Source organism: Girardinichthys multiradiatus, chromosome 3 (assembly GCF_021462225.1).
Source record: "Girardinichthys multiradiatus isolate DD_20200921_A chromosome 3, DD_fGirMul_XY1, whole genome shotgun sequence".
Taxonomy (NCBI): domain Eukaryota; kingdom Metazoa; phylum Chordata; class Actinopteri; order Cyprinodontiformes; family Goodeidae; genus Girardinichthys; species Girardinichthys multiradiatus.
The window spans coordinates 8,589,495-8,615,317 of record NC_061796.1 but is presented as its reverse complement, the minus strand read 5'-3'; the positions used below and the strand labels follow the sequence as shown (position 1 = coordinate 8,615,317).

Below are 25,823 nucleotides of genomic sequence, written 5' to 3'. Positions count from 1 at the left end.
TTAAAAGTATTTCTCTCCATTTAATGCATGCAAACACAATGTCGACCACTCCATAAAACAGATTGTGCAGAACTGTGTGTGAGAGACAGATTTAATTGGATAGAAACTCACAGAAGCCTTTTTACAAATTGCTGCACACTTTTTGTAACACCTGTTCATATTACACACAGCGTATAAAAGACTTATAACCTTTTGTTTCTCATCATTAAATAATACAAAACGTTTCCAGTTTTAGGTCGGTCATGATTATATATGATACATGATTATATATTTTTTTCAATTTACTAAATGCTAGAATAATATGAAAGAACATTTAGAGAATTGTTTGTTCAAAGGTCAGAGGTTTACATACACCAAGACACCTTCAAACTTTTTAGGAAAGCCCAGATCCTTTTTAAGCTTTGTAAGCCTGTGAGAGGTTAATCTAAGTTAAATGGAGGCATATGTGGGTATACAGTTTAAAGCAACAACCTTAAAAACACAGCTTCCTTGTGGGACATATTAGAAACAGAATTATGGACCTTCAGAAGTCTGTTTTATCCTTAACCACAATTCCTAGAAGCCTGAAGTTGCCACATTCATCTGTTCAAAGAATTTATTGCAAGTATAAACCGCTAGGGAATGTGTAGCCATTCTACAGTTTAAAAATAGGCAGGTTCTGTGTCTCAGACATAGAAATGTCTTGGTGCAAAATATACAAATCAAGCACAGAACAAATGCTTATAAGCATGTGGAGATGCTGAGCAAAGAGATTGTCCTTATCCACACAGTGAAATGAGTCCTGTTCAGATATGGTCTCAATGGCCACTCAGCAAGGAAGAAGCCAGGTCTCCAAAGCAATATTAAAAGCCAGATTAAAATTTGCAAATTAACTCAGGGACAAAGACCTTTTGGAGACATGTCCTGTGGTCTGATGAAACATTGAAGTTTGGCCACATTACATTTAGAGGAAAAAGAGGGAAGCTTTCAAGCCTGAAAACACCATTCCAGCTGTGCAGGGGTGTCAGCATCATTTTGTGATTTGTTTTTGTTGCGTGAGGCATTGGCACACTTCACAAAACACATGATGAAAAAACATTATGTACAACTATTAAAGCAAGATCTCAACACATCAGTTAAGATGTTTTGAGGTTTGGGCACCATGTTCCTAAGCAGCCAAATAAATTAGAAAGTGGCTCAACCACAACAAACTCAATGGTTTAAGTGACCATCAAAAATTTCTGATGTCAGTCCTACAGAAAAAAAGTGTACGTGAGCAAGGCAGTCTATAAATCCATAACTTACACCAGTGAACTTAAAGTGGCAGAATTATTTTAACCAAAAAACAGTGAAATCTCAGCTTTATAACATAGACCAATGTTTTACAAACTAAACCACTACAGTGAGTTATGTCAGTGTTTATAAATTTACTTTGTACAACATGACCCCCAAGCTCATCCAGTTATGTACTGTAATTATTTGCAATACTTCCTTTGTCACAAGTAAAACTCGACTGAAAACAAACATTCTTCAAATTGAAAAACAACCACCCATTAAAAAGCTCAAAATTTATTTGCTAAATTCTGAACACTACTAGTTGATCTCCACAGTTTGCTCCTGGATGTATACAATGTAGTGGTAAGTGTTTTCTCCCTGAGTGAGGACCGTCAGAGCATCCAGACCATGTCCGTCCTCCACCACCATCACCTGGTTGCCATCAAGACCTTCATCTGCGTTCACGACCATCAGCTGGTTGCTGCAGTCACCCACTTCCTGCTCCTGAGCCACCTGCAACTTTACCAACAGCTTAAGGTCAACACAAGCTCAAACCACCCATCAGTTCCAGACAAAGTGCAGTGATGATGTTTACCTGCTGTAGTACAGTCACAGTGCCTGGAGCCACAGCTACCATGGAGGCTACTGCATTGTGAGTCTCTGAGCTCAATTCGGCGATCTGCTGGACGTGATCTGTAAAAGGAGATGTACATGTACTGTCATCTTTCAGGAACTGTGGTTTCACACACAGTCACATAAACATGGAGTGCCTTGCAGAAGTATTCATACCCTTTGAACTATTACACTTTTTGTCACGTAACAAACTTAAATGTTTCTACTGGGATTTTATAGGAAGAACAAGGAAGTGTGTTCTTTGCAAAAATAGCTTAATCACAGTCAGACTGGACCAAAAGCATCTGTGAACAACACTTTTCAAGTCTTTTCACTGATTCTCAAAAGGATGGACCAGGCCATTTGAAGTCATGAATAGGATTTGATCTTAACCAATAAATTGTAGCTCTGGCTGAATGTAAAGCGTTGTTGTCCTGCTGAAAAGTGAACCTCCACCCCAACTTCTAAACAATTTTGCAGCAGGACAAACCAGATTCCATTTCCCACCTAAAGAGAAATATTTCCACAACATGACGCTGCCGTTTTTACCGGGCAGGTGAGCACCATCACATTTCCTCCACATTTCATGTAGAGCAAAAAGTTACATTTTGCTCTCATTTGACCAGAGCACTTTTCCGTATTTTTGCAAAGCACTAAATAGAATCATGAGCAACATTTGTGCAGGAAACAACAAAAAAGGCTGATGCAGCAGAAGGAGTTTCACAAACTCAGCTACGGAACAAACAAAGTGCATTTTTGTCATGGTTACCATTGTTGTCCAGGACTGCTGTAGGTGCTTCTGTCGTGTGTTCTTCATTTTCTACAGGCGAATACTGAGCTTCTGTTTCCCCAGACACCTGCACAGGCACACAAACAACGCACTGTATTTGACAAACAAAGACATACTGCAAGGTTCTTACACATTTTTAAGGACAAAATCCCACACAGTGTTAATTTTACAGAGGTCCATTTTCATGATTCTTCAGCCTGTTGTTATTTTGCTCCCTGTGTGTCTGTATATTGGTTACCTCCCAGTTACCCTCGACCACTTTCAGATTGTGTTTGGTCTTCAGGTGACGGGTCAACTCCCACTTTGTTCCATAAACGAACTCACACTCAGGGCACTTCATCCCACCTAAGCACAGGCGCAGAAACGATACATGAAGTCAGGCTGAACACATTTTTATCCACAAACCTTACACTTTTAATATCCAAAGTGTCCTAGTTTCTCTTCATCCCTTTAATTTTGTTTGTAAAATATATCCTATACTGCTGCAGTCAAATGCAACTTTAGAGATCAGGACAGATGTGCTGGTAGTGTTTAAAAGGAAGGACCTTGCTGTTTCAGAGTTTCAGAGTTTGGCAGTCCAGGTCCAGCATTCTCATAGGTTTCTTCCGGGTGCTTGATGTTGTAGTGTCGCTTCAGAGCACCAGCGTTGTTACACGAGTAGTGGCAGTGAGCGCAATGAAACGGCTACAAACACAAACGCACACGAAGACGAAGTTAATTAGGTCCCACATAATGCAATTTAAGCATAGCATACTGATCATTTATTTACTGGTGTTTATTTTAAGTTAACAAAATACGGGTTACAGTTCCCTCCCAGTTACAGTATAAATCAGATTAGACTACCAATGACCAATGGTTTAAGCACGTTACTCTTTGTGCAAAATCTCTGAACATGTCCAAAAAAAATACCGTCTTATTTTTTTTTTTTTTACAAAAACAGATTTGTTCTTCTTTGGATAATTAAATGATAGAAGTACAAACTGAGGCTGTGTTTACGCGTTTAAAAAAGTGTGCATTCCTACCTTAAACTTAGCATGTTGCTCCATGTGTCTCAGCAGAGAAGGTTTAAAGACAGACGTAAAGGGACACTCTGAACAACGAAACTTCCTCCCTGTACGGACACAGAACGTTTTCTCCTTCGATCATCACAGTATTTTTTTTTAACACTCCCGCTCTTCCCCGTTAACAAACCCTCAGCCGTATGTAACCTACCCTCATCTGTGTGGCTCAGTCTGTGGCTTTTCAGCGTGAGTTTAGATTTGAACTTTTTACCGCACAAATCACAGAGATGATGCTTCTCGATGTTGTGTCGGTTCATGTGGGTCTTCAGGTTACTCCGGTTGCAGCTCGAGTAATTGCACACACTGCAGACGTACGGCTTTAAACCTAACCAGATTGACACACATATAGGATGAACACTAGAATCAAACATATTGACAGTATTTTCATCACTGGCAGTAGTAATAATACTAATAAGAAGGAATTTTAAAGGTTATTCCCTGTTAAAGGTAGTAGAGGTTTGTACATACATGGCCTTAAAAAAGTATTCATAAGGACATTAGATGATGGACCAACAACGTTGTGGATGATTGTGAAGTGAAATGAAAATATACATGGTTTTCAAATTTGTTAAATAAAAATACACACTTGTATTGCTCCTACGTTACTCCGATACCCCTAAATAAAAACGAATTATGAACTACATTATGTTGCATAAAATTTCTATAAAACACTTAAAATTTGTGGTTGTAACAGGACAATATCAGAAAAAGTTCAAGAGGTAAGAATACTTCTACAAGGCACTGTATTGCAGGGATTCCCATATAAAAATAGTGGAAACTTGTTGCAATAAATTAATAGAATTTTGGCTTTTCTGTGATAATCGTGAAACAGTTTTTTTTGGCTTGTTAATGGATGCAGCCATCACTGCTGGCGAACTGCGTAAGCTGCAGAGATGTTAAAAAAAATGGCAGTGTCCTCTGAGACCTTCATTAACACCTGTGCTGGGTATCTGTCTGCAGGCTTCAGCAGCAACTCAGCCTGAAAGCAGCTGTAAGGTAAACAGCTCTTCAAGGTAGGAGGGAGTGCGGCGGAGGCCAAGAGGAAAACATGCGGTGGTAAAAATTAACAAGTAAAACGAACAGCTGCTCAAGTCGAGATACGTAGTCTGAACCACTTCCCGGGAAGACAAACACAAGACGGGCAAAAAATATGGTGCAATATGTCCAAGAGACAAAGAAACAGTGGCAAAGACTCCTTAGATCACATCTGGACATTTGCCTCTGCAAAATCACGGTGTTTTTTTATTTTTTATTTTATGCTCCTTCCCTTTGGAGGGCAAAGACAGATGGAAGATCAGCTGTCAAAGTAGTGATACAATCGGCAAGCAGAATCATTGCTTTTGCTGCAGACCTGTGCAGCGAGTGTATTTTATTTGCATTGCCAGCACACCTTGATGGGCCCAGATGTGCTGCTGAAAGTCACTGCTGTTCTTCAGGAAGTAGGAGTCACAGTAAGGGCACTTCTCTGCACGCTGCACCATCAGTCCTTTACCTCCAACGGGTACTTTATCTGTCAAACACACATTAGCAGACAGACAAAAACTAGGAAAATGTTAGGAGTCCGAACCTTTGAAAGAAAACATTAAAATGCAATTCCAAAGTGAAGACATTATTAGATATTTTGTTGTTTTTTACCTGGGTGGGATGATTTAAGGTGGTGCTTTAATCTGTGCTGTGGGTAACTGCGTTGGCAGATGGGACAAACAGCACGGCTCTCCTGTAAATAACAATCGGGACACGGCATCAAGACACGTCAACCCAACCTTGCAAAACTTTTCATGCCTCTTGGAACTTTTTCACATTTTATTTGCTGTATATTCTTTTTGTTTTGTGTAATTTTTTTTTTTACAAATAAATCAAAACAGTTCAACTCAGTCAGATTGAATGGAGACAATCTGCAAAAATCAAGTTTCATGTATTCCCACAGATTCTCAGTGGGATTCACATCTGAACCTTGACTAGGCCATTCTAACAGATAAATATGTTTTGGTCTAAGCCTTTTTAGCTCTGGATGTATGATTAGGTACGCTGTCATGCAGGAAAGTGAACCTCCATCCTTGTGTTAAGTGTTTTGCAGCCTCTTTTTTTCAAGGATTATATATATGGGATTTCAAAGATCCCATATTTAGCTCCATCAATCACCCCATCAACTTTGATCATCTTCTCTGCCCCTCATAAATAACAACACACCCCCAAAGCATGATGCTGCCACCACCATGTGTCACAGCAGGGATTGGATGTTCAGGGTGATGTGCAGAATTTTCCTCCTCACATAGCACTTTGCATATTGGCCTAAAGGATCAATGAGTATGAATCATTTTGCAAACACAGTTCTACAGTCACATCGTTTGGAAAAATAATTTAAAAAATTGGTGATTGTATAATAAAAAGCTCCAATTTTATTTGAGATGGCACCTCTGTGTTTAACAGAAATGTGTGTACTACAGCTGATCTTCTCCGACTGGTTACCTGTTCATGTTGAGTCCTCATATGGGCATGAAGCTTGTATTTGTCAGGTGTGGAGTATTTACAGCCAGGACTGGAACAAGGCAGCAGCAGACCGCTGTGCTTCTGGATGTGGTGCCGCTTCAATGAGCTCTTGGTGATGGAGGAGTAGCTGCACTTTGAACAGTAATGCAGGTGCTCCTTGGTGTGTGTGCGGACATGGACGTTGTAATGGACTTTGTACCAGAACAGTTTGCCTGTGTGGGGGAGTAAATGGGATTAAAAGCAGCTAGCACCATAATACAAAATAAGAGAAAATAAAATAAAACATAACCAAGATATCATCTCACCACAATATTGACATTCCAGGTCTCCGTAGATTTTCCTCAGCCTCTGATAGGTCTCCATATCAAGGAGGGTTTTGTGAAGAGATGAAAACACCTGCTGGAACGCACTCTGATAGAGAAACACCAATACAAAGGAAGCAAAGAGAAAAACATCAATACCAACATAAACAGGGCAGACAAAAACTAAATAAACCTGTGTGAGGCCAATAACATTTCATGGACAGCCTTCATAAATTTAGAACAGATTATGGTTCCTTTTGGATAAATATTTGTAAAATCTCTGTTCACTGTATGCATCTAGTTCAGGCGTCCTAGAGGTGATGCAGGACATTTTACATTTATTTACTAGGCTTTCTGGAATCATCCAATAATCTGAAAGAAAGTGCAGCCATTAAAACTTCGACTGTATCTTGATGTTAAAAAAAGTCTTTTTTCAAATGTACAAAAGTAGTAAAACAAAAATCATGGTTCCATTATTTGTCAAATTCCAGAAAAATGATGCTACTAAATGTACCTTCTCTGTAGGAGAGGTTTGGCTGTTTTCCACCAGGGAATCTGAAGGTGAATGTATTTCAGCAGTTAAATCAGATACGTTGGAAATTCCTGATAATAAAGATGAGGCTATGTTGCTGGCTACAGATGTGTTTCCAGCATCTGCCTGTGTGTTTTCTTGAGTCCTGTCTCCCAGAGACGAGGTGTGGACACTCCCTGGTGATAAGGACGAATGTGTTTTCTCTGCAGGTGTGTCAGCTGCAGACACACATGCAGCTGGATTGTGTAACCTTTCCTCAGCTGCTGCCTCATCACATGTGTCCTGTGAATCTTTCTGAGCTCCCCCGATGTTTAATCGTTCTTCTTTTCCTTTCTCTTCTTCCATCACCTGTTCAGATTTGGTTTGTTCTTCCTCCTGCTCCTGCGTCCCATCTTCGCGCAGCTGCTCTTCAACTTCAATAGGACCCTTTTCGCCTTCTACCTTTGTCCTGTCAGTCCCACTTTCCTTGAAGGTCGTTTCCCTCTCTGTGTCCTCGACCTCCTTGCTTCCTCCGCCTCCTTCAGGCGGTATCAGATAGTAGCTGATCTTGATACAGTCAGCGAAGGTCTCCTCCATGTCCAGCTCACTGTGACTCTCCTCCAGGTGACCCCTAAGTCTCTGTGAACTAACCAGTTTTTTGTCGCAGACACTGCACACGTACAGGAAGAGGTGCTTCCTGACGTGGGCGGCGAGGGCGTCCATCTTGGTTGCATTGTGGTCACAGAGCAGGCAGGCAAAGGGCGGCTGAGGGCCATGGATCAGTAGGTGGCGCTCCCGCTCCTGCTGGTTTTTGAAGCGTCGGTTACAGGTAGGGCAGTGGTACAGGAGCTGCCTCAGGCCCTGACGAGTCTTTAACCTGCAGAATACAGACAGAAGAATGGTAAACCAGGTGTGTTAGAGTTAGAAAAAAGTGGACAGCATAATCTTCCCAAATCCAAACATTCAGCTAAATATGTTATTTTCCCTTAAGCCTCTCTGTGAGCTTTATCAGAGCCTCTGCTTTATTTTGCAAATATTTGCTTAAATCTTCACATAAAGGCGTAGTAGAAATAAACTGGAAGAAAACTAAAGAATAAAAAGTGTTCTGGTCAGGAGTTTACATACACCCATCATAGACCTCCCTCTACCCATCTATTATCTGTACCTGCTTACCCTTACATGGTCATGGGGGCCATATTGTACATGAATGTTAAATTAATTTTGAGCTTTTAAAGGTTTATTTGAATAGAACAGCTCCTTGTTCTGTATGGACTGATATAGGCTCAAAATATACATATATATCCCCTCTAATAATTTAATAAATCTCTCAAGCTGCAGAGCAGCCAAATATTTTTGCTATCCATTAACCAGACTCTTTCAAAAATCTGATTGGATATTTCATACAATATTAATCAAAATTGATAGAGCTCATTTGGTTGGTTTTATGGCACAAAGCTGACTTTTAAGTATAATCCATTCATTTCTAATAGGGCTAGTTGCTTGGGGACCCCTCTCTTTTATGTGTGTTTGGGATCAATGTCCCCTTGGGGCAACTTATTATGTCTAAGTTTTAACCATCAACTCCAACTGTCACTTCAGATGAATGTAAATTTATTAGGATGTTTAGAAACAACCATGAGTGAAGCCTGTCATAAGCTGGAAACTGTTGGAACACCAGTGGTACTTTCCACAATGAAGCAACTTCAACATCATCTACAGGTCCTTCTCAAAATATTAGCATATTGTGATAAAGTTCATTATTTTCCATAATGTCATAATGAAAATTTAACATTCATATATTTTAGATTCATTGCACACTAACTGAAATATTTCAGGTCTTTTATTGTCTTAATATGGATGATTTTGGCATACAGCTTATGAAAACCCAAAATTCCTATCTCACAAAATTAGCATATCATTAAAAGGGTCTCTAAACGAGCTATGAACCTAATCATCTGAATCAACGAGTTAACTCTAAACACCTGCAAAAGATTCCTGAGGCCTTTAAAACTCCCAGCCTGGTTCATCACTCAAAACCCCAATCATGGGTAAGACTGCCGACCTGACTGCTGTCCAGAAGGCCACTATTGATACCCTCAAGCAAGAGGGTAAGACACAGAAAGACATTTCTGAACGAATAGGCTGTTCCCAGAGTGCTGTATCAAGGCACCTCAGTGGGAAGTCTGTGGGAAGGAAAAAGTGTGGCAGAAAACGCTGCACAACGAGAAGAGGTGACCAGACCCTGAGGAAGATTGTGGAGAAGGGCCGATTCCAGACCTTGGGGGACCTGCGGAAGCAGTGGACTGAGTCTGGAGTAGAAACATCCAGAGCCACCGTGCACAGGCATGTGCAGGAAATGGGCTACAGGTGCCGCATTCCCCAGGTCAAGCCACTTTTGAACCAGAAACAGCGGCAGAAGCGCCTGACCTGGGCTACAGAGAAGCAGCACTGGACTGTTGCTCAGTGGTCCAAAGTACTTTTTTCGGATGAAAGCAAATTCTGCATGTCATTCGGAAATCAAGGTGCCAGAGTCTGGAGGAAGACTGGGGAGAAGGAAATGCCAAAATGCCAGAAGTCCAGTGTCAAGTACCCACAGTCAGTGATGGTCTGGGGTGCCGTGTCAGCTGCTGGTGTTGGTCCACTGTGTTTTATCAAGGGCAGGGTCAATGCAGCTAGCTATCAGGAGATTTTGGAGCACTTCATGCTTCCATCTGCTGAAAAGCTTTATGGAGATGAAGATTTCATTTTTCAGCACGACCTGGCACCTGCTCACAGTGCCAAAACCACTGGTAAATGGTTTACTGACCATGGTATCACTGTGCTCAATTGGCCTGCCAACTCTCCTGACCTGAACCCCATAGAGAATCTGTGGGATATTGTGAAGAGAACGTTGAGAGACTCAAGACCCAACACTCTGGATGAGCTAAAGGCCGCTATCGAAGCATTCTGGGCCTCCATAAGACCTCAGCAGTGCCACAGGCTGATTGCCTCCATGCCACGCCGCATTGAAGCAGTCATTTCTGCCAAAGGATTCCCGACCAAGTATTGAGTGCCATAACTGTACATGATTATTTGAAGGTTGACGTTTTTTGTATTAAAAACACTTTTCTTTTATTGGTCGGATGAAATATGCTAATTTTGTGAGATAGGAATTTGGGTTTTCATGAGCTGTATGCCAAAATCATCCGTATTAAGACAATAAAAGACCTGAAATATTTCAGTTAGTGTGCAATGAATCTAAAATATATGAATGTTAAATTTTCATCATTACATTATGGAAAATAATGAACTTTATCACAATATGCTAATATTTTGAGAAGGACCTGTAGACTGAGAGGGTACTGACCATACACGAACCTCCTAAATCTACACTTTTGAATTTAAATTTACAGTGTCCTATCACACATCCTAACTGGTTTTGTACTTAATAAAGACAGGCTACTATTTTATGTAGGGATGAGTGATCAAATATCCAATGAATATACAGACAGAATTATGCCAAGAGGTTGTTGAGAACTACAGACTGTGTGGATGCTCGGCAACTTGCTCAGTGACATTTATCCCAAATATTACTGGGTGTGTTTGTTTATGTTTGAGCCTTTGTTGAAAAATCTTGACCATGTGTGGATTAGAGAAAATCCACAATGAATTCTAATTTTTATATCCAATTATTATTGTTAAACACTGAACTTTTACTTTGCGTTATCACTTTGCCCTGAGAAATGAATGGTTAATACAAATAATAACTGAAAGCCCTTCATTACTGAGAAAATCCATGCCCCTGGTGGTCAACACTGCAACATTGTGTCTTTAAAAACTGTTCTCTAACTTGTGGAAAACTGAGCAACAACAAGCATTTTATATGATATTTACGCCTCAATCCACCCCATCTCACCCAGCCTCCCGGCAATTTAGGCTCTACGAAGGATCAAACCTTAGTTTCTGGTAGGTCTGGAGAACGGCAGAGTCTTTCAGGTTGTGCCGTGCCTCCATGTGTTTCAGCAGGTTCTTCACGTCAGAGTATTTTTTCTGACAGAAGCTGCAGTGCTGCTTCATCTTCAGATGGACTCGCTCTGTGTGAACCTGCATCAGCAGAGACGTAGTCAACCAGCTGTCAACTAATAACAGTCATTTCGACCTAAAAGTTTAAGTTGAGCTAATAAAATAAAATAAAACAGACTTAGATGATCAGGATAAGAATGCTAAAGCATCTACAAACAGATTAGAATTAGATGTAACCTTAAAAATAAGAAGTGTAATGATAACCTCACCTTGAGGTGTCCTGGGCTGAAGCAGCTGAAGGCGCAGTGCTCACAGCTGAACTTCTCTCCTGTGTGTTTCCTCAGGTGAACATTCAGGTTGGCTTTTAAGGAAAATAATCAGTACAAATGAACACTTTCTCCTCTTTCTTAAACACTGAACTGTAGCTATTTCATTCCACTAACTCAATGTGTTACCTTTGATGGCTGAGGCATAGTCACAGTGTGGACACTGAAAGGGTTTCTCCCTGGTGTGTGTCCGGAGATGGGCGACCAATGAATGTCTGAACTTAAAGATCTTATTGCAAAACTCGCAGGCAAAGATCTTCAGCTTGCTCTGGGGTAAACTAGAACAAAGAAAGAAATTTTATGTATTTTACATAATAATTCATTGAATTGTGGCTGCTTTTGGGGGAACAAAATGTAACACAGCAATGCAAATTTTATTTTAAACTTACAAAAATGATTTAAAAAGCCAAACTGTAATTTTCTTCAAAATTAATAGTTTTAAAATGAAAAACTTTTATATTTGTTCTATAGGATATATTACTTGGCAGCATCTTGCTTGATAGAATATTCCTGGAACCCTTTGCTGGCTGTTGCTTCTGACTTCAAATTAGAGCTATGAGGAGAACAAAACAACATTGGTTTTTCTGTTAATCGTAAATTGCTTTTTCTCGTTTGTACACTGCTCAACAAAATAAAGGGAACACTTAAACAACACAATATAACTCCAACTAAATCAAACTTGTGTGAAATCAAACTGTCCACTTAGGAAGCAACATTGATTGACAATCAATTTCACATGATGTTGTGTAAATAGAATAGACAACAGGGGGAAATCTTTGGTGATTAGCAAGACACACTCAATAAAGGAGTGGTTCTGCAGGTGGGGACCACAGACCACTTCTCAGTACCTATGCTTTCTGGCTGATGTTTTGGTCACTTTTGAATGTTGGTGGTGCTTTCACACTCGTGGTAACATGAGACGGACTCTACAACCCACACAAGTGGCTCAGGTAGTGAAGCTCATCCAGGATGGCACATCAATGCGAGCTGTGGCAAGAAGGTTTGCTGTGTCTGTCAGCGTAGTGTCCAGAGCCTGGAGGCGCTACCAGGAGACAGGCCAGTACACCAGGAGATGTGGAGGAGGCAATAGGAGGGCAACAACCCAGCAGCAGGACCGCTACCTCCACCTTTGTGCAAGGAGGAACAGAGAACACCAGAATTGGCAAATTTGCCACTGGAGCCCTGTGCTCTTCACAGATGAAAGCAGATTCACACTGAGCACACGTGACAGACGTGACAGAGTCTGGAGACACCGTGGAGAGAGATCTGCTGCCTGCAACATCCTTCAGCATGACCAGTTTGGCAGTGGGTCAGTAATGGTGTGGGGTGGTATTTCTTTGGAGGGCTGCATGGTCCTCCATGTGCTCGCCAGAGGTAGCCTGACTGCCATTAGGTACCGAGATGAGATCCTCAGACCCCTTGTGAGACCATATTCTGGTGCGGTTGGCCCTGGGTTCCTCCTAATGCAGGACAATGCTAGACCTCATGTGGCTGGAGTGTGTCAGCAGTTCCTGCAAGATGAAGACATTGAAGCTATGGACTGGCCCGCCCGTTCCCCAGACCTGAATCCAATTGAGCACATCTGGGACATCATGTCTCGCTCCATCCACCAACGTCACGTTGCACCACAGACTGTCCAGGAGTTGGTGGATGCTTTAGTCCAGGTCTGGGAGGAGATCTCTCAGGAGACCATCCACCATCTCATCAGGAGCCCAGGCGTTGTAGGGAGGTCATACAGACACCTGGAGGCCACACACAATACTGAGCCTCATTTAGACTTGTTTTAAGGACATTACATGAAAGTTGGATCAGCCTGTAGTGTGTTTTTCCACTTTAATTTTGTGTGTGACTCCAAATCCAGGCCTCCATTGGTTAATAAATTTGATTTCCATTGATGATTTTTGTCTGATTTTGTTGTCAGCACATTCAACTTTGTACAGAACAAAGTATTCAATGAGAATATTTCATTCATTCAGATCTAGGATGTGTTATTTGAGTGTTCCCTTTATTTTTTTGAGCAGTGTATAATTCCATATTATGCACAGCATCCAACATAAAAGAAGACAGATATTTTCTGCTTACTTCGGCTCATCTTCTGTTGTCTGGTTATTTTCACAGAAGGTAACTCCACTTGGAAGGCCCTGATTACACAAAATATTCCATAAAAACAACTTTAAGATAGACGTCATGGATTAAAGTAAATTGTTTAATAAAATTTGACAAAGCGCAACTAAAACCTTTAAGATTTTGTTAGAGAACTGACACATTTTCCGTATAAATGGATACAATTTAGAACACAATACACATTTTTTAAAAAGCAAAGTTGACAAAGCTGAATCAGCCTAAACACAGATTTTAGGGTTCTGCCAAGAACTTCTGACTCAACTAAACCATCCAGAGAACATGAATTATTCCCCCAAAAAGAGAGCTAAAAAAACGAATGTTGCTTCAAAGCTATAACGCTGTGAGGTTTTATATTTTTATGCTACAAAGGCAAAAATATTAGGAAAATCTTAGAAGTTGGCAAATTTAACAGCTAGACGTCCAAATGTTGCCAGAGCCAAATAACAGTATAACTTATGCATAAATGGCATCGTGGTCGAACCCCTTCTTTCGCACCTTTTCATTACTTATTTTGACCTTTTAACTAAAGAAACAGCAATGTTAACTCTTTATCCCAGAGCTCTTATGGAGCTCCGTTCCCTCATAACACAAACTACTGCTGACAGGTAATAAAGAAAAGTAGTAATAATTAAATCATTTTGCAGAAATGACCCTTTATTATTTCACACTAATCTCTTGCTTACCTGATGTTGAGCTTGGACAGCTGCAGACTCCGTTTCTGCTGAAATATCTTCTACTGGCACCATTTTACAAACACCTGCTGGGTTCAAAGTAACATTATTCTAAAAGAAAAAGCTTTCTGGTTAAAATATAAAAATAGTTAAAAAAAAAGGATCTTTCAGTTTAACCTGGAAGTATTTCATCTTGTGTCAGAACAACACTAATGACAGATTTTTTCCGTCCTGCTCTTTCGCTGCAAACCCTGTTGAGTTTAGAGCCGCTGGTATCTGAATGTAAAAAATAAAAAAATTTAAAAAGAAAATCAGATATTTAGAGTTTCCTTTGGTAATAAACAATTCGAAAAACTTTCTTTGAGATAATACACTGACCCTTTTCTCTTTTGTGTCCAGGTCTTGTTGGTTTTTGTTTTGTCTGGTTTGTATCTGCTCCTCTTGAACCTTCTTCTGAATCACGTGTGCTTCCTAAAAAGGCTTAATTTGTTAATTCCTGTAACTTAATATTATATTCTCATACAGTATTGGTAATTTTTCGAACATTTGTGTGAGATATAGACAGTAAATAATAATTAATTGAAAAACAATTCTTTACATGCTCCTTCAGTAAGCCCCAAATTAGTCTGGCAGCGGAAACATTCATAGCACCTATACTTTCACACATCTGTCCACTGTCCTCACCATTCTGTTGGCCATCCTCCTCTTCATCGTCCTCTCTCAGGCAGATGTGTTTGACGATCTGTCGTCTGTTGCTGAATGTGCGATGGCAGTTTCTGCATTCAAGCCCTAAAACCCCATCCTGGCTTTCACCTTAACAGAAAGAAAGCAAACACGACCAGAAGGCATTAAGAGCACCATCTGCTGCATATTTAGGTACAAGGTATTTCAGTAATATCTGAACTATGTGGGACAGATCTGACTACCCTGTAGACATAAATAAAAGAATAATAGGCTATATTTGAATGAAAACAGTACCATCTCTGACTGGACCGCACTGTTGCACTCCCTCCTTGATTCTCAATTCTTCTTTTTTCATATCTTCCTCTGCCCACTGGGTGGCAAAAGTGGTCCCCTCTGCCAAGTCCCTGAGTAGCTTCTTGGTTGAACCTTTTGGTCTTCCTCGTTTCCGCTTAACTGGACTCTCTGAACACCAGTAACAAAGCAAAAGTAAGAGGACTGCCAATTTGAGCTGTGTTTCAGGTTGACATATTTCTTCTCATTTCTCATGTTAGTTTGTACTACATGTCATTAAGTCCACACACAAGTTTAAACAACAAATGGGATGGAGTTTGAGTACAAGTTTTTATCTTAAATTAAGTGTACTTAATTCTTGATTGAGTGAATGGAGTGATACTTGCTGAAAGATAACTTGTAGGTGATTCCTGCAAAAGCATGGTACTTTTACCTGGCAGCTTCTCCACAGGCTCAGTTATAAGTGGCTGCAGTGCAGTCATGATGCTATCCGGAGGCTCATGTTGGGGGTGATTCCTGGAGCAATGGGCCAGCAGTTGGGAGCGACTGGGAGAGAACAGGTTGCACAGGCGGCACATGAACACAGAACCACCTGGAAAGAAAATAGAAAGAAAAACAAGGTGGAGGTTACCGAGGTCAACACAGGAGTAACAATCAAAGCCTTAAAAAAGTATTAACCCCCATTGAACTTTTGTCATATTAAAATCAAAAACTTTAATCCATTTTATTAGGATTTTATGTTGCAGAGCAACACAAAGTAGTGCATAAATGTGCAAAAATTCTGCCTGTCTGAGTTGATAGTCACATGCTGTAATGACAGCTGCAGGTCTTATCTCTACCAGTTGTGCACTTCTAGAAACTAAGAACATGCCCTTCTTTGTAAAAAAGGATCAAGCTCAGTCTGGATAGAGATCATCTTTTGAGTCTTGCCACAGACTGTTGGATTTAGGTCTGGACTTTGACTAAGCCATTCTAAACCATAAATATGCTTTAATCCTCTACGTTTATACTTAGTCGTTGTCCTGCTGGAAGTTGAACTTCCACTCCAGTCTCAAGGCTTCTGCTGTCTTTAATAGGTTTTTCTCCCAATATTTGAATTCTACTGCATTCAGCTTCTCATTAACGCTGATTAGCTCCCCTGTCCCTGCAAAAGTAAAGGTTGCCCTCTGCACGATGCTGTCACCACCACGTAACATTGTGAGGACAGTATGATCAAGGTAAAGTCATAGATGCAGTGTTTTACAAGCTGGCCAAAGTGTTCAGTTTGGATGGACTCTGACCAAAGCACGTGTTTCCTGTGTCATTCTCATGGCTTGTAGCAAACTTTAATTGGGACATTTATGCCCTTGTTTCAAGAATGCTTTCTTCTTAGCTGATTACATTTACATGCCCCTTTTTAGGCTTGTTTGTAAAAACTGTTCAAAAGCATATCTAATTTTCCTTCCGCAATTCTGGCTACCTTGTGATAGTCTATTACATAAAGACCTAATTAAATACTTAGACGTTTATGACTGTAATGTGAAGTTATTCAAGGGTTGTGAATATATTTACAGAGTAATGAACGTGTTCGTGCGATTGGCACCAAGGAGAAAATGAGGACTCCACCAACATATTCGAGTTAAAATTAAATTAAATTCTTACCTGCTTTTTCTCCACTCATTTTTTCCCTACGAGTCAACGAAAACAAATAGAAAACTATTTCATGCAGTGAAGTGAGGAACGCAGAGGCTGTGTATAACCCCCGAATAAAAAATTATAAAGCACATTTGTTTCAGAAAAACCCGAATATCTGTCGAATCTGCGACACAAGTCTATCCAGGCAGCGGAAGTAAATGGCCCCGGAAGACTGTTCGAGTTCTTAAGCTTAGAGCGCCTCTTAGTGACAGGAGGACAACGCTGCATCTACACAGTGAACGGAGCAGTTCAGCAAAAAGTAGCCTTGTGAGAAATGTTTACTGAAGTTAGTTATAGTTGTGTCAAGAGAAGCCAGATTACAGTACCTTTAAACGTTTGACACAGTTTCTTATCAGCAGGTTGGCCAAAAAAATACTTACTAGTATATTGTCATCAAGCAATATTGCAATTGTTTAACTGTTGACAAAATTGTTGATATATGCCTAACATTAACTGAGTGATTAAACTAAGAATTAGCAACTTCTTTCTAGCATAGGATATGTCAGAAGTTATGTTTGATTATTATTTACAGTTCTGATAATCATAAAGTTTCAACTAGTTGGAAAAACTAAGAACCCAATGCATTTTCTTTTGACAACCTCAATAAAAGCAGGAGTTTTCGCAGAGTGGCCATCTGGAGCATACAGCTGTGTCTTAATACAGTGCCAAGTTGGCAATGACCATTGTCATAGCCCATCATTTTGAAAAAAATGATAAGGACATTTCCAAACAATCTGGAGACCACTATTCTACAAGCGAAACGTTTTCACAGATGGAAAACATTTAAGATTGTTGCTAATCATTGGAGCAGCTTGTATCCTTTCCCCCCAGTGTCAGAAAACCAAACATAGCATATCAGCATGATCATTTATTCCCAACTGTAAAACGGTGGTGGAAGAATGATGCTTTTGACTTGTTTGGCACCCACAGGACCTGAGCACCTGGCAGTCATTGTGTCGATGATGAGCTCTTCCTATGCAGAAGTATTCTAGAGTTAAATGTGAGGCCATCTGTGTGACAGCTGAAGGTTGTCTTAAACTTGATAATCAACATGACAATATTGATTATGCATTTTTAATATTTAAAAAACTATGTTCCATTCATAGAACCTGTTGACAAGGGTGCAAAAGTGTTAAGTGTAAAGTGACAGAGGAATTTATGAATTGGTACTAAATTAGAGAGATGTTGGCAAAATCTTTATTAACCATTGCAAAAAATGTACAACATTTTGAATACCAACATTTACAGTTTTTTCCTTGTTAGTTTTTTGTTTATTTTTTATTCTATCACATAAAATTCAGGCAAAAAAACCAAAATGTGCACACACATCAACTGAATGATCTTGACATAATCTGATTTTGCATTTCGTTCTCTAGTTTGTTTCATCAAACATTGTTTCAACAAGCATTAGAATTATTTTCAGGTCATGGACAAACTAATTACATATAAAAAGTCCATGCAGTGTTATCAACCAAAAATGGCTTTGCCTAAATAAAGTGTCTAAAAAAGTGGCGCACATGCATCATTCAGAAAAAATGCAAGTTAAGTAAACATAACCCAAATATTAATTATTTATAGACAAAATTAGTCTCTTTTTAAAACTGAGCAGATGATATAAGATTTATCTCTGATTTTATCCAAATTACAAAACTACTGAATGCACTCATCATCTTGTTTGCATTGATATTTTAACATAGTGAGGTTTTAGGTGTTGAGCAGCAGTCATTAGCCATGAAGCAAAAAATACAACAAATACAACAAAGCCCACAACTTTTAATCAGCTTAACAGAAGAAAATAACTCTGGGTTTGATGATAGGCCTATCATTAATCTCATGTCCTCATTATCTACAGGTACAAACATTTAATTCCGACTTATATTATTACATTTATATTATTTATTTTTCACTTTTATTCTCTATAAGCCACAAAATTAAGCAATTCATCAACAGATGTGAAATCAATAAGAAGAGAAAAAAAAAGGCTATAACAACATTTGCAGGAGGGGGCGGTGTAGTCACTCTGAGGCCTGTACAGCTGGATTCCTGAGACATTTTTTTAGGGGAACAAGTAGTCTTACAGTGTTTCTGTGTGTCAGAGAGAGTGTAAAAGGTTTTTTTTCACATGGTACAACACTTGTTCTTGTGCGTGTGAGGGTCTTTGAAACGAAGTCTCTGTTTCGATCGATATTTCTCCAAGTAGGTCAGCTGTTTGCTATTGATGGCTCCTCGACGCTTCCTGAAATGAACAAATAAACATTAGATGGTGGGTTTTGTTTTGTTTTTTAAGATAGAAATACCAGAAAGATGTGAAATAACTTCTTGGATTTCATCCAGTACTACAAAACCTGTGATTAAAGCAAGGCTTTTAAATTTAATCTAGTTATTTTTACATGCACATCTCCTCAGGTGTGTATTTTTACACATATCTGCAGCATGAAACTCACTTGTAATTCCATGTTGTTTCTCTATACGAGTGAAAATATTATTTAGAATCTTAATGAAACAGAACTTCAGGAAATTATGTTTTGATCTGGGTACTCTGATAGCCAGCACTACTTGGATTTGTCAGAGTGTAACCCATGGAACCTGTTCTCTCCGAGTCACTGCTGTAAACATGATGTAATACTTACTGTCTGATGAGCTGAATGGCATCCTCATACTTCATCCCGCTTTCTATCAGAGCTAAAGCCACCAGCACAGGAGCCCTGCATGTATGTGTATACAGGCATCACTACAGTGATTGTGTCACTTAAGTTTCAGAGTTGTTAATTTCTTTAAGCTATTTTCATCTTTTATCTTATACCTTCCCAAGCCAGCTACACAATGAACAGCCACACAGCATCCAGGGTCCTCCTGAAACTTCTTCTTCAACAAAGCCAGCCAATCTTCAACCAGCTTGCTAGGCGGCGAGGCTCCATCATCAAAGGGCCAGTCCTAAAAGAGAATACACCTTTAGGGGCTTTTTGTTTCTACATTGGTTGAATTGCCAAGGTGTGTTCATACCACTACAGTGATGCCATCTTGCTCAAGAGATGTTTTGTCATAGGTGCTTTCGCAAACACGCACCACAGTTGTGACTCCGTACCGTTTTAAGACCTGTGAGGGTCAGCAATGAAAGAACACGGGTTAAACAATTAAATACAGTGCCGTGAAAAAGTATTTAATCTCGAACTAACTTTATTATTGGACAAAGATAATTTATAGAAATAGAAAATCCAGAAATGCAAAACTATCCAAACCAACCTGGTCCTGTGTGAAAAGGTTATTGACCCATAAAACAGTAACCACCCCTAATGATGGGTTGTGCTATCATTAGTTGCAAAATGTTTTTATAATAATTGGCAGAGAGTCATTTAAATAGCTGTGAAGGAATTTTGGCTGACTGTTCTTTGCAGAATTGTCTGAATTAAGCCACAGTGTAGGGTGTGGGACATCTAAATCCTTTCAAAATCTTCCTTTTTTTAAGTGTGGACTTTGACTAGATTATTGCTAAACCTGCGGTTTTTAGTCATTCAAGGGTAGAATTGCAGATGTGATTCAGATCATTATCCTGCAGCACAATCCAAGTGTGATTGGGCTTAAGATCAAACTGATGGCTGGATATTATCGTTCAGATTTTAGTGGTATAGAGCACAATTCATGGTTCCATCAGTTATGGCAATTCATCTAGAACTTAAAGCAGTAAAACATCCCAAGACCTTAAAACTACCACTACCATGTTTGACTGTTTGTATGATGTTATTTTTCTGAAATGTTGTGTTAGTTTTATGGCAAATGTAAAAGATCTACAACTTCCATAGTGAACATAGTTGAATATTTTCCCAAAGCTCTTGGAGATCTTTCTGTTTTCTTTTTAGTCACCAGTGATTTCTGCTTTGGAAGTCTGCAATCGATTTAATTTCTGCTCAGTCTCTTTCTTATCATTGAGTCATGAACACCAAGGCAAGTAAGATCTGCAGTGCCACATTTGATGCTATTCTGGGTTTTGTTGTGACACCCTAGATGAATTGTCATTGCACTTCTACAATAATATTGACAGGCTCGCCCCTCATGGGAAGATTTTCCACTCTCTCGTGTTCTCTATTAGTGGTGCCTCTCAAAAGCCTTAGAAATAGAAATTAAAGGTGTACTGGAGTCAAATGCCTTGATTGTGTGCGCGATCTTGGCAATAAAGCTGATTCTGATAAAAATTTACAGACTGGACAATGTCAATGACTGTGTTTTTCATCTGTTCTCATTTCTTTAGATCAGGGCATAGCATTTTGCTTTTTGATATCTTTTAGCCTAGTTCATGTTGTCTGACAGGTACTAAAGTATTTTTTGATCAGACAGGTCTGGCAGTAATAAGTCCTAGGTGTGGCAAGTGACATTGAAAGCATTCTTAAAAGTTATTAATTACAGGTATTCACTTTTGGACATAGGGCCTAGTTGGTTTGGTTAGCTTTTTCCCTAGTACAATAAATTATCATTTACCCATGTTATTACGTTTTGGATATTAGAATTTGTTTGATAATCTGAAATGTTTAAATGAAAAAAAAAAAAACAGCAATTGAAGAATTATATTAATTAAAATTCAGATTAACTGATAGTTTGTGAGCAAGGAAAGCTTTCCATTCAGTATTAACTGTGTGCATAAACGCATGCATGCCTGAACCTCTGAGTTCACACCCACCTCTATGAAGGAGTTGAGTGTGCTGTCTGTGGGGTTGTGTGTGATGAGAAATCTCATGTTCTTGTGGCACAGTTCCACAGGAGCAGGACGGTTCATGGTGGATTGTTTAACCTTTGACTCTGCAGGAGGACCTCTGACCTTCATAATGTAGCAGGAATGTGTTAGTGGAAGGCTCAAAGTGAAAGTTTCCTTCAGCAGACTGACTGTGTACTGACTAAGGATATCTTAGATCTGTAGGATTTATTTCTAAAAGAAAGACTTAAAATAGATTAATTTGTTCCAAATTGTGTCACAAAGTGTCACAATTTGTACCATCTGTTTCCAAACTTTCAACAAAGCAGCATCCTTAGTAAAATAGTTTTCAGGTGTAAGTCACGATTCTTAGTTGTTAACTTTTGATTTGATTTTATTTCGTGTATGTATTTTGACAAATTCTTTGCTGTTTATTCTGTTCTTTTGGTCTTGCTTTCTTAAGTTTATTTCTTTGTGTTTTCCTTATTAGTTTATTATTTTGTGTTTTGGTATTCTTTATTCATCAATATTATTTTCTGGTAGAACTCTGTTAGATATTTTAAGTAAGTCTGTTCTGCCTTTCTCCCTACCTCCTCTGATTAGCTTATCTGGTTTGCCTGTCACTTCTCCACCCTACCTCAGTATGATTGTTCACTGGTTCTTTCTATTCCTCTATATAAAAAATAATGTTCACAATGCTGAAAATATTAGCTATGATACTGAATATAATATAGAAGAAAATACCTTTAGTTAATCCTGGCAAGTTTTATGTTTTAGATTTTGTGACATCTGATTCATTAATGTTTTAAAAATAAAATATTCGTTTTGTGTAACAGACTTAAAAACAGCACTGTGTGTAGGTGAGTTTGTTTTGATTTTAAAACAAAGAGTGTCATCATCATATGGTTATGATTTAAAAGATTCTTGTTTATATCACTGATGCAATTTCTTTGACCGATCTGGTTCCTGTTTGGACAGTCGTTTTAAAAAAAAACAAAAAACATTTGGACACAAGAGAAATCCTGTTATAAGTTTTCTTGTGTCCAGCAATTAAGCTTTCTATACAACTTTCAGATGTCTTAAAATTTAAAATAGATTTAAGGATGTTTTACCTGTTATATTAGAATGTATTACACTGTTGTGATCTTTAAAACTGCTACTGCAGAACCTACATAAAAGTATCTGTTAGATACTGCAAACACCCAGAACTGAGTTCAAGTGATTGTGCATCAGAACATTTTGTCCAGATCATGTGAGCAGAAATGCCTCACCTGTAGCTCTAGCTGTGGCAGTTAGTAGCTGTCTTTAACTTAAATCTCCAGGTTATGGATCTTCTGTCTGTTTTAAACTACTTGATGTATATTCCCAGTTCTGAGGATGTGTTGTCCAGAATGTTATCCCATCTGCTGACTGTGTCCTATAGTCCAGGAGGCTATACTGTGTCAGTCTTGCTTTTTTATGTTTGTGATTGTCACTGATTGTTTCTTTCTTTTGTCTCTCTCAGTCTCTCTTTCTTTCCTTTTCTCTCCGTTCAGCTTTCAGTGTTGAGACTCCGCTTGTTACCCCATGGGCTGGCTGGTTCATAAGGCAAATGATAGTGCTCTTTCAGGGTTCATGGCCCCAAGACTGCATGGCGCAGCCTCATCCCAGACACGGTCTAAATGTGTTGAGCGTGGCAGTAATCACCACTCTGCCGCACAAACTCCATCAACCGACGGCTCTACAATAGAAAACACAAAAAAGCAAAAACTAATTTTACAAAAGATGTGCAAATGTACACATTAGAGCTATGAAAATGACTGACTAGTTCCAAAAAAATCATCCATCAATAGCAATGTTAAACACAAGAATTGGCATTGATAGGAAAGTGGTATGAAAAGCTTTAAAAATAAATTAATCACTTCAACAAATGTTTTAAAGGATCTTGTTAATCTATAATTAGTTATTCATCCGGTGTTGTCTATAATCAGGATAGAGGTGTCTTTTTTACTTTTACTCCGGTTCCATTTAAAGCAGTAAAACCAATTTACAATTATGTCGATATGCTATTTGTAAAGAAAAAAGCAGAGCATCCCCATCAAGAAGTTAAACCTTTATGTCGGTTTATAACTTTTTACAGGGTTCTAAGCTTCTGATTTAAAGCTAAATTAACCAAGGTTACTTGAGAAGCCCTGCTGTGATAGTAACACCCACAAACAAGATAAATCCTAACAGCCAGTTTACCTCTGCTTACTTTCTTTTAAAAATCTACAGAAGTTCCATGGTAGAATGAGCCATGAGCTTCTGTCTTACCTTTTCTAGCTACCAAACAGAAAAATCCAAAACAGAGACAAAAAGGCAATTAAAACAGCCCTAAGCAACGGCAGCAAAGGCACAAAAGTTAGAGTGCTGACATTATAACCAGCTGACTGCCTATTATAGTAAACCTGCGCTTACAGCTGTATTTATAGCTCAATCTATACCAGTGACTGATTATGTGACGCATTAAATGTTTGCGGTAACAACTGGGACCAGGGCTGTGCACTCCTCTGTTCCTCCTCCAAGGCACTTCTAGAAAATTACTTGATAACAATTATTGGAAGCACAAACATTTTCAGTAAAACTCTTTTAAATTCTTCACAGCAAAACCTTTAGAACAGTTTTTAAATTTCTGGTTACTTGACAGCATCAGGGCATGCGTAAACAGCAGCAACAACACACAGGGGGTTTGCCCTTACCACTTAGGTCCTCAATGTCCCCTCTAAACAGAATTATTTCAGTTCCTCTGGCTTTCAATCACCTGGCTTCTAGAAATGTTCCACCGCAAACAACAGAGACATCCAGAAGCTGGGATAAAAGTCTTTCTGCAGCCACCTGTACTAACCCTGACACACTAGAACGTTAAACTCTTCCCTTTTTTGTTGTCCTGTCTGTCCCGCTCTGTAATCACTGCAACATGCTGCATGTGCCAGTTCGTGGCTCCGCTCTGCTGCAGGAGTTCAGTGTGTGTGCTGGGCTGAGGATCTGCTGTGAGCTGGTCTAATCAGGCTGAACAGCCATCTGACCCTGACACTCCTGTCACCACCAGAATACTCCAGAGTTAATGCTCTTAGAAAGAGAGACGAAGAGTGTCTTCCCACTATTACTCTTCCCACTTCATCTGTTTTTACTTCATCCTTTTTAAAGTTAAACTGTTCTTTATCACCACTTCTAGCTCTGCTGTTCACTCCTTAATGCTGTTCAGCATGTGATACGTCCATGACAACATGATTTTTCTCTTGCACAAGTTGAGTGCTCTTTTCAATTCATGTTCTGCACATTAACTTGTTTTCCCTCTGCCCTTAAAGTTCTAAAATTAGACAGTCCTTTGAGCTACCAGACAGATTGGACAAGTAAACTCACTTATTCTCAGTTAATGGAATTACCTTTCTCTATAAGACAAAACAGTCTGAACTTTGTTTGTCTCCTTTTAGTTAGTCATGAGAGTTACAACTATGATTTTAGCATTTTAGCTCATTGCAAAGTTTTCACAGTAAATCAGAAAATGGATTAGTCCGAACAAACTATTGAACACACAGTGCCTTGCAAAGCTGTTCACACCCTTTAAAGTGTTCTATGTTTTGTCACATTACAAATGCAATACAAACTTCAGTTTATTTTTTTTTAGATTCAATGTGACCAACACAAAGTAAACCATGCAAATGTTTTCACCCCCCTGTGTCAATGCTTTGTAGACTCACCATTTGCCACGATTATAGTCAGAAGTCTTTTTGGGTGTGTCCCTACCAGCTTTGCTTGTCTAGAAACTCTTTGTCCGTTCCTCGTTGCAAAAGATCTCAACCTTAGTAACATTTGGATGGAGAGCATACTCAGTTGGATTTTGGTCTGAACTTTGACTGGGCCATTTAAACACATAACTATGCTTTGATCTAAACCATCCCATTGTAGCTCTAGCTGTATGTTTTGAGTCGTTGTCCTTGTCCCTGCTAAATAAAAGTATCCACAAAAGTATGACGCCGACACCACCATGTCTCATAGTGGGGATCATGTGTTCAGGGTTATGTGTATTAGCTTTCTTCCAGAAATAGAGTTTTGCATACTGGTAAATTTGTTTCACTGACTTTTATTTAAAAATACAAATGCAATCCACAATTGTCAGTATTTTATTCTCAGAAAATACTACAACCATGTATGCTTTTCATTTCACTACTCAGTTATATGCTACTTTGTGTTGGTCTGTCACAAAAGATTTCAAGAAAGTACATTGAAATATGTAGTTATAATGTGGCAAAATGAGTTATGTTCACATAAAGGCACAAAACATTTTTGACATGCAAATAACTTTTAAAAGAACAACACCTTAGGGCC

At 39.1% G+C, this 25,823-nt stretch overlaps 2 protein-coding genes across 8 annotated transcripts; both read right to left on the bottom strand.

Annotated features, from left to right (window-relative positions):
* Positions 1 to 73: 73 nt before the first annotated feature.
* LOC124865880 (zinc finger protein ZFAT-like) lies at positions 74 to 16,954 on the bottom strand. Of its 4 annotated transcripts, none has more exons than XM_047361372.1 (24): positions 16,760 to 16,954; positions 15,552 to 15,710; positions 15,122 to 15,289; positions 14,828 to 14,956; positions 14,522 to 14,614; positions 14,321 to 14,419; positions 14,156 to 14,232; positions 13,431 to 13,489; positions 11,830 to 11,901; positions 11,478 to 11,626; positions 11,292 to 11,383; positions 10,955 to 11,103; positions 7,024 to 7,897; positions 6,513 to 6,618; positions 6,187 to 6,419; positions 5,353 to 5,434; positions 5,108 to 5,227; positions 3,869 to 4,042; positions 3,679 to 3,767; positions 3,202 to 3,340; positions 2,895 to 3,001; positions 2,636 to 2,723; positions 1,850 to 1,947; positions 74 to 1,767 (listed from the first exon to the last, which is right to left on the bottom strand). In XM_047361372.1, exons 1-24 carry the CDS (start codon positions 16,776 to 16,778, stop codon positions 1,573 to 1,575), a joined length of 3,570 nt encoding a protein of 1,189 aa, XP_047217328.1. In that variant the 5' UTR covers positions 16,779 to 16,954; the 3' UTR covers positions 74 to 1,572. The 4 variants fall into 4 exon arrangements, with proteins under 4 accessions (XP_047217328.1, XP_047217326.1, XP_047217327.1 ...); XM_047361370.1 differs by having other exon boundaries at positions 74 to 1,773; positions 16,760 to 16,953; XM_047361371.1 differs by having other exon boundaries at positions 74 to 1,773; positions 14,156 to 14,229; positions 16,760 to 16,953.
* Positions 16,955 to 17,975: 1,021 nt separating this feature from the next.
* On the bottom strand, positions 17,976 to 25,358 carry LOC124862957 (protein tyrosine phosphatase type IVA 3-like). Of its 4 annotated transcripts, none has more exons than XM_047357191.1 (7): positions 25,196 to 25,358; positions 22,748 to 23,196; positions 21,465 to 21,602; positions 19,796 to 19,888; positions 19,596 to 19,726; positions 19,423 to 19,497; positions 17,976 to 19,028 (listed from the first exon to the last, which is right to left on the bottom strand). In XM_047357191.1, the coding sequence occupies exons 3-7, from the start codon at positions 21,558 to 21,560 to the stop codon at positions 18,911 to 18,913; spliced, it is 513 nt and encodes a 170-aa protein (XP_047213147.1). In that variant the 5' UTR covers positions 21,561 to 21,602; positions 22,748 to 23,196; positions 25,196 to 25,358; the 3' UTR covers positions 17,976 to 18,910. The 4 variants fall into 4 exon arrangements, with proteins under 4 accessions (XP_047213147.1, XP_047213126.1, XP_047213131.1 ...); XM_047357170.1 differs by lacking the exon at positions 25,196 to 25,358 and adding an exon at positions 24,194 to 24,513; XM_047357175.1 differs by lacking the exon at positions 25,196 to 25,358 and adding an exon at positions 24,256 to 24,513.
* Positions 25,359 to 25,823: the final 465 nt, after the last annotated feature.